Source organism: Vombatus ursinus, unplaced genomic scaffold (assembly GCF_900497805.2).
Source record: "Vombatus ursinus unplaced genomic scaffold, bare-nosed wombat genome assembly UNPS02010193.1, whole genome shotgun sequence".
In the NCBI taxonomy this organism is placed as follows: domain Eukaryota; kingdom Metazoa; phylum Chordata; class Mammalia; order Diprotodontia; family Vombatidae; genus Vombatus; species Vombatus ursinus.
The window spans coordinates 5566076-5578778 of NW_020949971.1; the positions used below are offsets into that span (position 1 = coordinate 5566076).

General features: G+C 47.4%; 1 protein-coding gene across 2 annotated transcripts in view; it reads right to left on the reverse strand.

Annotated features, from left to right (window-relative positions):
• PRSS12 (serine protease 12) overlaps nt 1-12703 on the reverse strand; it is a 75621-nt gene that overhangs the window by 41249 nt on the left and 21669 nt on the right. For both annotated transcript variants that reach the window (XM_027853759.1, XM_027853758.1), the window contains exons 3-5: nt 7167-7348; nt 3220-3370; nt 903-1081 (exon numbers count right to left, since the gene is read on the reverse strand). In XM_027853759.1, coding sequence (XP_027709560.1) covers nt 903-1081; nt 3220-3370; nt 7167-7348 — 512 coding nt within the window. The remainder of the gene's footprint in view (nt 1-902; nt 1082-3219; nt 3371-7166; nt 7349-12703) is intronic.

Below are 12703 nucleotides of genomic sequence, written 5' to 3' on the forward strand. Positions count from 1 at the left end.
AGATGTTAAATGGTTTCCCAGGGTCACACAGCTAGTTAAGCATCTAAAACAGGATTTGAACTCGGGGTTCATTCTTCCAGGACCAGTACTTTCTCCATTGTGCTACCTCATTGCCTCTAATATGAGAAAAGGTGTGGAGGTAGGAGCGATATTAAACAACTGACTAGATCCATGGGGAGAGCGAGAGCGAGATGGCCAACTGGAGGGAGTGGAATGATGGTGGTGCCCTTGACAGAGGTAGGGAAGTCTGCAAAAGAGGCAGACTTGGAGGGAGAGGGAACAGCTTTGCTTCTGACCCCTTGAGTCTCAGATGCGTCTGGGGCGTGTGGTTTGTAATGTCCCATAGGCAGGAGCCCAGGAGAGAGACCAGAAATATGGAGGTCTGGGAATGGTCACGACAGAGGTAACACCTGAGCACCCAGGAGCTAATGCGGTCACCAGGTGAGGTGTCCTCTGTCATCAGCTCTGCTACCCAGTGACTGGAAACCAGACTCCCGCCGGCCTTGGCACGGCCACTTCTCTGAAGGTAAAGTCTTACGGGCAGTTCTGAGATCCGCCTTGGACGACACAGGGCAGCGGATGGATGAGCATTATTAAGTACCATGATCGGCTCTGCTCTTTGGTGTGGCTCGTTCAGCATGCAACAAAGTAACACTACGTCCTTCAATCACATTCGGTTTGATAAGTCAGCACTCAGGGCCTACTGTGCGCAGGGCACCGTGCTAGACACAAAGACAAAAGTGAAATAACTTCCTCTGAACCAGAAGAGCGGGTCTGCACGGCCAGAAGACAGATGCCGCAGCCTCCAAGGGGCCGATCGAAGCTGCCCTTCGTGCAGATTCTTGGAGGCTGTGCAGGGATGGGAGGAGCGAGGCTGGGCTTGCCGCTGCCGGCCCGCGTACCTGTCAGAGGGGTGCACGAGACCCCTGCGTCCTCCCGGTGGTCACAGTTGTGCTGCTGCCAGGAGCTCTTGGGACACTGCTCGAGGGAGAGCTCGTTTCCGGTACACTGTACTTCATCCAACATGACAGAGCCGGATCCTTGCCCAAAGTAGGCCCGGGACCACGCTTTGGCAACCCCGCTAAACCAACCAATGAACAAAACAATCAAGCGTTACCAGTGCGATCCAGGCGCCGGCCCAAGCAACAGTGTTTTTGACAGAGACAGCGATGACATGCGGAGGAAGGCCTTGGCTGTTCTCTGTAAAGGGCAATGGTGTTGGCTCCCAAATAGCCTCCTTCTAACAGGCCCACATTCCGTCGGAATTATCCATGGGGCAGCTAGGTGGTGCAGTGGGTAGAGTAAAGACTTGGAGTCTGGAAGACCTGACTCCAAATCCTGTTTCAGACACCTAATGAGCCACGTAACCCTGAAGAGTCTTTTAACCCTCCTCAGCCTCAATTTCCTCATCTGTAAAATGGGAACAATGATAGCATCTGCTTCTTAACGTTGTTGTGAGGAGGCCCAGAAGGGAGGGGAATTGTGGTCAGGGCCCATGTCTGAGTCCTTGTGGCAAGGGTGGCTGATGCTGCTTTTTAAATGAGAGTACTGGGGTGCTTTTTAATAGTATTTTTTTTCAATTTATTCACTTATTTTTAGCATTTCTCATCCTCCCAGGTGCTTGTGCCTTCCCTCCCCCACCTAGGTTACCTGGCATCTCTTTGCAGACTCATATACACGCATAGTTACCGTCTTTGCCACCTAGTCTGGTGGGTCTTAGGGATTGTTTTACTTTCATCTCTACATACCCTAGCAGAGTCTTGGTGCCCAATAGGTGCTTAATAAATGCTGTGGAATGACTGATGGATGAGAAAACAATCAGGTTCTTAGCAAACAGAGGGATAGTGGGTACAGAGCTGACCTCACTGTTCCCACCTACGACATACTAGTGCTGAGACCCTGGGCAAGTCCCCAGCACTCTCAGGGGTGTAGAGAGCTCTTGGAGGTTCCAAGTGGCAGGGGAGATGCTGCCCTGCATTGGGAGAGAGGGAATCCCCTCCCCCACTGACATCGCAGGTCAGTCCCTATTCTCTTGGCAAAGATTTTCACAACCCAAAGTATTCTTACCATTTGCTATTCTATGTAATTGGGTCATTAAGACAGCTGAATATTTTAAAGTTCTTTTCACTGCTTCCTTCCAATGGACAAGAGGCTCCCTGGAGACAATATTCTCATATAATATTTAGGATAAAAAGGTAAAAATGAATATTTCAATGACTGTGGGAGAAGAGAAATAAATATCCCTTATGCCCCCAAGTCACCTGTGAATTCAGAGTAATTCCATCCATTGGGAATAATTGAAAGGTATGTGTATGTTAAATATGTTCATGCTTAATGTTATGGTGAAATTAAGAAAAAAAATTATGGATACGAGTTTAGAGAAACAAGAGGGCAAAGGACCTAAGAAACCAGAGAGCTTTAGAGACAGCTGAGTGACTCCTGACAAAGCATGCAGGATGAAGGAGAGGCTGCTGGGAAAGCCAGTCCGGAAAGTCGTCAATCAAAACACATTCATTAAACACCTACAGTGAGTCCTGGGGGTCCAAGTACAAAGCATAAAGTAGTCCCTACTAAGAAAAAAAAATCTACGTTCTAATGGTGGAGCCAACGAGCATGCAGTATATGCAGAATATATTTAAAGTGAATAAATACAAAGACGTGGAAATGACTTAAAGGCCAGCTCGTTGGCAGGGGCAGCGCTAGCCATGGGGCGCCAGGGAAGGTTTCTAGGAGTAGACAGTGGTGCTTGGGCTCCATCTTGAAGGAAGGGAGGGGCCCACTAGGAGATGTACATAAGAAGTGAGCAGACTGCAGGGTGAGTCAGGGCAAAGGCACACGTGGGAGGACGGAATGGTGTGTGTCAGGGGCCCAGGGAAACGCCGATTGGCTGGATCCCAGAAGAGACACAGGTACGGAAAACTGCCCCTTCGTGCCATCCAAGGGCCAGTGAGTGCACCACAAGGAGCAAGGGGGCGATGGAGGTAGAAGGCGAGGTTCAGGTCCCTCCCATGCTATGTGCTCATTGTGTGACCTTGGGCAAGTCATTATCCTTCCCTTGGCCTCAGTTTCCTCCTCTGTACAAGGGGTTGGACCAGATGATTTCGCAGATCTGTAAGTCTGTCTGGTCTTTCAGCAGCATGATTGGAAAAGGATAGTGCTTGGATTTTGATCCCCAAGGCTAAAAGCAAACAAACAAGGAAGTAAAGCGGTGAGCCAAACCTCAGGCCAAGCTGGCGGCAGACCACTTCGGCGTCTGCGTCGTCCCACTGGTCATCACACACCGTGCCCCACTGCCCCGCGTGGTAGAGTTCCACTCGGCCCTCGTGGACGCTGCGTCCGCCAACGAGCCGCACCGGTGTCCAGGCAGGAGCTGTGGGTCCAAAGACGGAGAAGGGAAAGCTGTGTCACCAGACGCTAGACCCAGTGAGCGGGAGCACGCCTCACTCTCTCAGAAGGAGAGGGCGGGCGTCAACGCGAGCCAGGTGTGAGCAGAGGCCGGACGTGTGCCTCACTTCAGTGAGTGCTTCTGAAGCAGGCAGGATGCAGGCCATTCTCAGAAGCCGATAGCAAACACAGCAGCAGGAGGAGGACCCAGAATCCCAGGAGCTGGGGCTCGTGGAATGTCAGACATGGCTTATCTAATGCCAGCCCTACATTTCAAAGATGGCTCAGGCCCAGAGAGGGTAAGGAAAGCACCTTGGGTAAGGTAGTGAGCGGCAGGGCCGGGACTGACGCCCTCAGCTTCTAACTCCAAACCCAATGCTCTTTTCACTATTTGCCCAAATGTATTTTCTTTGATTTAACCAGAGAATCCAAATTCCTAGACCTTTTCACCTCCACTGTTACTATGGTGGTGGTAAGATTTCTATCCGCAAGAATCCATTTGCCCGATACACTATCATTAATTATGTCATTTATCTTATTAGCCATCGTGCTTTCAAAGCAGTCACGTTTCCAGGGAGTGTCTTCTTAATGAGACCAGTCAGAGCTCAACACCAGAAGAGGATAAGGACTGGACTCATGATTTCACTGATAAAGAGAAATCTTAGAGGCGGAAACTCCCTCTATAGATGCAGGTGGAACTTGAACCCAGGACTCTCCAGCCCTCCTGTCCCACTGCCTCTCATTCTTTGCCAAACTTCAGCCCTGGACTACTCCCACTTTTGGCCTCTCCTCCTCCTCCTCCTCCTCGCGGGCTGCTTAATGGAGCTGGAGGAAGTTACTGAACGGTGGGGATAAAGTACATTATAAATTTATGTCACCCATCTTTGATTGGGCCCTCACTGGAGCATGGCAATCCTTTTATAGTTCCCTCTCTCACGCCCCACAAAAGCTATTCTAAATGTTTCCTTCCTGTTTCAAGTCTCTCATATCTCACCCTTTCTCTCAGCTAAGGACCTCACCTCTTAATTTCACTGAGAAAATTAAAGTTATGGGTTGATTGGTAACCTCAACAACTTCCATAGGCTTAATCATTATCCTTATGTAGATGACTCCCAGATCTAAACACCTAGCCCTAACATCTCCCTCAAACATCAGTGCTGCACCACCAATGGCAATTGCCCACCGGATATTTCAATCTGGGTGTCCCAGCGACATCAAACACCCACCAAATCCCACTCCTTCTTTGCCTCTGCCGCACAGACCCTCTCTTCCTTCTACCCAAGTGGTTCAAGCCCCACCTTTGACATGAGGCCCTTGCCTGTGCACCCAATGCCAGTGCCCCCAACCATGCTGTGTTCATGCGTATCTCTTCCCTTCACATTTATTCTGTGTGTAGTGACAAATGTCCCTGCTGCGTAGACAGCACTAATCCTTGAGAGTAGGGACGGCTAGTTCTTTGTATCTGGATCCCTGACACTTCACACAGTGCCTAGCACTTGGAGACAAGCAATACATTTTTGTTGACTTATGATTCCTGAGACCTAGGCTACATTGCCAGCAATAATATAATGAGTCATTCCAATAAATTATAACAGGTTGGTAGAAATCATGCACATGATTCTTCTTAAAAGCACAGAAGAGAATAACAAATCTAATAATCACTCAATGTAGTTTAGACTTAAATGCTAGTATGCTTCATTTATTGACTGAAGCAATATTAGAAAATTTTAATTAGAGATGTAATTATTGTAAAAGACAATAAAAAGTTTAGAAATGCAAGGTGTCCCAAAAGTCCCAGTGCTATGCTTCAATAGGTTAAATTGCATTAAGACTTTCGGGAGACACTGTATGTCATCTGGGTTTCCCAAATCTAAGCCAATTGAGATCTCAAGTGGGTCTTCCGACCAATTATTTTAATTAAAGCTCCTGGACTATATTTGCCTTCTCCCCTGAGATCCTCCTCCAATGCTTCACCCCAGGATGAGGCGAGCTTGAGCTCCAAAAGACTAATCCTGGAACAACCCAGGTTTCACAAGTGTCACTGAGAGTGGAAAGGCCATGAGGCCCAGGCACAATGGTGGGCTGCCTGCCCATTGTATCTCTCTGAGCCTCAGTTTCTCCATCTGTAAAATGGGAACAATAACATGTATTGTACCTATGCCAAAGGGTTGTAAGCATCAAATAAGATTACAGTGCTCAGTAAATCTTAATCTGCCATACAAATATTAGTTATTATTATAGGAGTAGGGTTTAAGACATGCAAAGGTGTGAGAAATTGATTACTTCTGGATTTGGGAATGGATCAGGAAAGACTGCATGGAGAAGTGGGACTTGACCTAGGTTTTGAAGAGAGGGAAAAAAATCCAAGAGGTTGAAATGGGAAAGGAGTACGGTCCAGGTCGAAGGGACAGTCTGCATATATTCAAGGAATCAACAGAAGTCAAAATGGAACCGGCTACTTCTAGTGTTTGTCATGTGAATAGGAATACTGTGAAATAAACAGGGAAATTTTGGTCTGAGCCTCAACGTAAATGGGCTTGAAGACCATGCTAAAGAGTCTGCATTTTATCTCCCTGACCAATGCCTACTTAAAAGACCGTAGATCGGCCGAGTAAAGGTATTAAAGCTATGTTTGACGAGATCATTTTGGGAGCTACATGAAGGGAGGTTTGGAGAGGAAAGAGAATGGAGTCGAGAAGACCAGTGAGCAACGTTCTGTTGACTAGGCAGGAGGAGATGAGGACCTGAACTCCAGTCACAGAGGAGGGGAGGGAAGGACATTGTTGCCAGAGATGTTATAGATACAGAATGGTAACGCACTGGCAGCTGAGGGGACGTGGGGGATGAAGGATCAAGGATTACAGGATTTGGGACTGTTAAGCACCTTGGAGACCAGAGACCAGTGAGTCTAACTCCTCGTTTTATAGTAGAAGAAACTAAAGATGAGAGGGGAGAAGGGACCTGCCTCAATTCATATGGGAAGTCAGTGCAGAGCTAGGATCTAAATCCAGGTCTTGGACTCCAAATCCAGTGCTCTTCCCGTGACACCAGGCTGCCAAAGGGAAGACTGCCTATCATTTTTGTTTATTCTGTTGAAAATGGAATATTCTGAAAATAAGTTTATAAAAGCCAAGGAAATTGTGATTCAACTCTTAGCTATGGTCATTATGGGGAACATTTCAGAAGACTACAAATTCTGACATTTCAAAATTATACTGCATTTAAAGTAACTTCTAAGAAAAGAAGCAAGGCAGATCTGGTCATTTGTGATTATAACAACAGCTGAAATGTATACTATGTAGATGTGCACATATAATATACATTTCAGCTACTGTTATATACGTATATATGCACACATACATTTCAACCATTATATATGTCTATATGCATATATAATATACATTTTAGTGGTTGTTATATATTATGTATAATTATATATTAGCAATCATAAATAATATATAATGTATAAACTATATCATACATATACTCATATACATCTCATTTTAAGGTTCATGCAACACTGAACATATATTATCTCATTTACACCTCACAACCCAGTGAGTTATTTGCTAAAGGCATTCTCATCCCTATTTTACAGCTGAGCAAACTGAGTCTCTGAGAGGTTGGGTGATCTGCTGTTGATAACCTCGCTAGGAAGCATCAGGGGCAGGATTAGAAACCTGGGCCCTCCTGATTCCTCCTGATGCCAAACCTGGCCGTTTCGCTGTGCTGAAAACACGCTAAAATTGAAAGAAGAAAGTGTTTGGTTATTTTCGGGGTACCCTGGTAAAAGCTGCAGGAGACTGCAGCTGCCATCTTCTGTGGACACGTCCCCGGGGCCCCGGCGGCGTCTCGTTCACAAAGCAGGATGTTGTCTTCGTCCCCTCGGCAGTGGGTGCTGCTCCAGTGAACGGGAATGAGGCCCAGTTCAGACAGTGGGGTCTGCTTGGCTGTCCCTTTGGCCCTGGGAGGGAGAAAACCACAGTGAAGTCATGAAATAAGCCTCTGAGCATGTGGGTTTGGGAACAGGAGAAGGAGGGAAAGGGAAAGAGCTTTCAAGGAAATTAAGATGTCAGATCAAAGCCTGGACAAACCAGCCACAATAAGTTGATTCTTTTCACTAGTTCTGCAAGACTTTTAATTTTTGCAGAGTTTTAATAACACTAGCTCTTCAATTTGGGGGCAGAAAGGGACCCTTGCCAATAGCCCCTAATTAAAAGAGTAGAAGTAAGCCATGGTTCTCTGCCCATATCACCCTCCTACTCAATAATCCCCAATGGCTCCCTATTTATTACCTCTGTGATCCAATAGAAACTGCTTTGCCTGGTAGTGAAACTTCTTCCTTTCCCTTCCATGGTCCAGACAAAATGGCCTTCTTGGTGACTGTCCCACATGCCATTTCATCTTCGGTCTCCCTGCCTTCATACTGCCTGTCCCTTGCTCCTGGAATGCCCTCCCTCCTTGACTCTGCAGCCCTAAGTCCTCAGCTTCTTTTGTGATTCAGCCCAAGCACCAACTTCTCACTGATGACCTACTCCTTCCCCCAAGTCCCTCCCCGCCATTACCTGTTCCCTGCTTTGTGTGTGTTTTGTACACGCGTGCGCATGCACACACACACACACACACACACACTGTTTCCTCTGTTGGAGTATAAGCTCTCTGAGGGCAGGAACTATTTCACCTTTGTCTTTGTTTCCCAAGTGTCTGGCACATAGTAGATGCTTTTTCAGCGCTTGATTTATATCATCAAGTTTCATTTTTCTTTTACTGCACCTGTGATTTCACTGGCATAGGGAAATTCTTCTGCCATTGTTAGCTTACAGAGTAGCCAAGGACACTGAAAGGCGAGTCAGTCACACAGCTGTGGCAGAAGCCAGTTTGGAACCCGGGTCTTCCTAGCTGACCCTCCTTGCATGATGCCATGTTAGCTCCTACTCCCCCATGTCACTTCTTGCTCAATGTCCCATCCTGTGTCATGGGGTGAAGAAAACATTAGACTGTGAGCTCCCAGAAGGCAGGAACTGCCTCAGGCCTTTCTTTGTATCCCTGGCACTCGGTACAGTGCCTGGCACATAGTAGGTGTTTAATAAATGTTTGTTGACTGACTAAGTGACAGAGAGGCAGACTTCTCACACAGGTGGTTTCATATCTGCTCCCAAGCAGCCCTTTCCTAAATCTATGGACTGTTGGACATTGGCCTCACACAGCCCCCAATCAAACACAAGTGTCCTTGCCCTAACAAAGAAATGGTGGGAGTGGGCAATAGCAGTGGCAAGCCTTGCCCCTAGGAGGGAGATGATAGAAATGGATGGCTTCACACACTGTGCCAATTGCATCGTTTCAGGAGCAGGTGAATAGAATTATTGGTATGAGAGAAAAGGCAGACTGGCACGGCACAATGCTCATGGATTTGGGGCCAGAAGGGACAGGGGAGACCATCTGGTCCAAGCACCTCATTTGATAGCTGGGGAACAGAGGCCCAGAGCAGCTAGGTGACTTGCCCAGGGTCACACAGCTGGCGTGTGTTGAGCTCAGATTGGTCTCGACTCTACGAGAGCGCCCATTACACCATACCAGCTCTTGTTGAGACCTCTGGTTTCATTTCTGTTACTAACTATGACAATCTCTTTGGGCCTCCATTTCTTCATCAGTAAAATAAGTGGGTGTATATCAGGTGATCTCTAAATTCTTTTCCAGCCATGCTACATGAAATAAATAACCTAACCCCTCTGGGCTTCAGTTTCCTCCTCTGGAAATTGAGGGCGTTGGACTAGACGGTGTCTAAAGGCCCCGCCTGCTCTAAATTGTCCTCTGATCCTGGGGCCATTACATGGTGTGAAAGAGTTGTAATAATCCCTTACATTTAGCTAGGGCTGAAAGAGCTGTCCTGACAACCCTGTAAGTATTAGCACTCCCAATGTACAGATGAGGAAACTGAGGCTCAAGCATATTACACAAGCTGTCCATGGGCACACACCTGGTCCTAAGTGTGGATCTGAACCTAGTTTTCCTGAATCCAAGTTAAACATCCTTTCCACTCCACCATCCTCCCACATTCCATGACTATAGGAATACAGTGGGGTATTGGAGCGTCACATTTCCAGTCCTTTCCATGGTTCCATTTTGGGGAGAATTTGTATACAATTACTGTCAAAGCTAAAAGTTAAATAAGTGATCTGAGAGATGATCGGTTCCTGATGAAAATAATGAGCATTGTCCAGGAAGAATGTGAAACTGATTGCCCAAGAACCAGATCCAGATGGATCCCAACTCGTGTCATCTAATCCACAGATTTTAAAGAAGTTGCTTTGAATGAATCCAGACTGATATGAAATACTCTAAATACTTACTCTAACAGGCATCCACCCAGAATGATGCCACTCTGGGTCCTGGCAGCAGATCCAGTGACATATTTAAGGCCCTGTGACAGGCACCATGACTATCCATTATGGCAGCCACAAAGGTGGGTTAGCCCGAGGTGGGCCCAAGGAGAATGAAGTGAGGAAAGGGACGGCGCGCTGAGGGATGGCTGGAGCAATTTGACTGACTTCTGCGAACGTCATGGTTTTTCCAAATGACTAAAAACAACCCACTCCCAGCCATTACAGGGCTCCTCATTACCGAGGCTTGCAGAGGGGTTCAATGACTCACCCTGGGTCACTCCATTCTTAAGTATCTGAGGCAGGATTTGAACCTAGACCTCTCCGACCCCAAGGCCTGTGCCATACCCACCATGCCATGTTCCCTCTCTTCTCTCTAAAACTCCAGTTCAGTCTCAGTATTCTGCTCTGTTCCTTCATGCCTCAATTCATAAGATTATTTTTTTCCTGCAGAGATGAGTTTTTTAAAAGGAAATCATGTATACACATCTCATTTATGCATTTGGAAGGAACTTTGAAGGTCACACAGCTCAATCCCCTCATTTTACACCGAAGGAAACTGGAGAAGGTCAGAGAAGGTCCAGAGACTGGCCCAAGGTCATACAGTGAATAAAGAGCGACAATCACTAAGGATTCACACGAAAACACAACAATCTCTGCCCTCAAGGGACTTACATTCTCCCTGTAGTATACAAAAGGCATGCAGATAAGCACTCAGATCTCATTGACATGGATCTTCTCTCAAACTCCTAAGGCCTCAGTTTACCCACCTGTAAAATAAGGGGGTTTGACCAGGTGGTCACTTCTAGAACTATGCTCATATAAGCTACGATCTCAACCTCTCCAAGCCTGCCCATCCTGGGAGACACTTGTCCCCATACCCCTGTATTACATTCATTGGTTGGGATGGGGAGACAGGATGAAATGACCCAATGTGCAGAGGCCTTGCTCACTTTCTGTTGACATCATGAAGATACGATTGGAGCTCATGAGCAGTCCACTGGCCATCACTGCCTTTTGCCACGTGACCAGGCATTCTTCTCTTTGGATTATACATTAGAGTGAGAACCTTAGTAACCAGTGAAGGGGCAGCAGGAACAGAGCCTTGAAGGAAGATCAGGATTCTGAGGAGCCAGGGCGCCAAGGAAACATCCCAGGAAGGAGGACAGTGTGGGCCAATGCATCTAGACGAGGAAGGGAGTGTGAACAAGGACTGGGTCAGTTTCCAGGAGTGTTGATTTCAGCGATGAGGCCCAAGCTAGGATGGCGGCCACAAGAGAGTGGAGGCAGGGCTCCTCGGAGGCCTTGAAGCAGAAGCCAGTGACCATTTGTTGGGTACGTTACAGTGACAATTTCTTTTGTGCATGGGTTGGATCAGAGAGCTCCCAAATTCTGTGGTTCTGGGGATGGGTGCCAGCTATGGGGTGGATGTGTAACTGGTTCAGCAGACACAGGATAGGAACCAGCTCCCCCAGCCTCCAAATCCAGGGTTCTTCATGGGTTATGTGAAGGAACGCCTGGCACCGAGCAGGCCAGGGGGATTTTCTCAGGAAGGAAAGCAGCCTTTCCTAGGTCAGCATCAATTGTCACTTGTCCACACACAACTGGCAGTTGGCAAGAAGTGTCTGGGAAGCATCTCAGCCGCGGGGGACTCAAAGGATCTGCCCTAACTGCCCCCTCCTTCCTGGGCAGTCATTCTAAGGGGAAACGTCTATGCTAATCTGTCTGGCAATTAATTAACCCCGTCCCTTCCTCCCCTGAGACGACTGGTTACAAAGCATAATGAGAAATCTATTCTTGAGGTCAAAAGTTAATGATCCAGACTTAAACATCACTAAAAAGATCCGTTTCTCATCCCAGTCTTTCACATGGTTGTCCGCAGAAATCAGAAGACTTTATTGGATTTTACATCTAGAGGGCCAAAGGACCTCAGACTCCAGTCCAACAGTCAAGAAGCATTTATCATGAGCTTACTACATGTGAATCCAAAGAGATGCCAAACCAGCCTGTGCCCCCAAGAAGCTTACAGCCAAGAGGAGGAACAACATGTCAATAATAGGTACATACCAGCTATATAGAGAACACAGGGAAAGCAATCCGAGAAGAGAAGGCATCACCAGGTGGGGGCCCCAGGTTATCCCATTCCCCTTTTCTTGCAGATGAGGAAACTGAGCTCCAGGGAGGTGAACTGATTAACTGGGGGACGGGGGGTGTTGATGGAGGCCTGGACCACACCCAAGGGACCACTCAGGAGACCTAGGCCATGGCCTTCTACCTACCTAGTTCGTGGGATGGACACAGGGACCAGTCTCCTGGTTCCAAATATTTTATGTGAAGTGGAAGTGGGTTACACGCGAGGCAGGCGTCAGGATGGTGCGGGATAGTGAGCAGTAGAAGAAAGGCAAGCTTCCAAGCCCTGAAAAATGCACTTCTTCTTCTAAAGACCAGAGCAGGCCTCGTATTGCTGAGTTCCCAGCACCTGCTCCATTGACCGGCTTAGCACGGCCCATGTAATCTCAGGTGCGCCTGTCTCTGGGTCTTTTCCATTTAGAGGTGGTGTTTTAGGATTGGCATTGGGAGAGCTAGATTTTAATTTTCCACACCAAAAATATCCTCTAGGTTTACCTTAGGATCATACAGCTGGAAGAGACCTTAGAAGTCATCAAGTCCAACCTCTTCATGTTACAAATGAGGAAACTGAGGCCCAGACTTGCCCATGGTCACATAACTAAGAAGTTTCAAAGGCAGGATTTGAACCCCAGTCTTTCTGACTCCAGGCCAGTGCTCTAGTCAATCTGTACCTTCTGGCCTCTTACTATATCACACAAGGTTTTTCCCGATCCCCCTCTCTGTGTGTGTCTCTGGCTATCTCTCTCTCCCTCCTCTCTCTCCTCTCCCTCCTCTCTCTCTCCCTCCTCTCTCTCTCCCTCCTCTCTCTC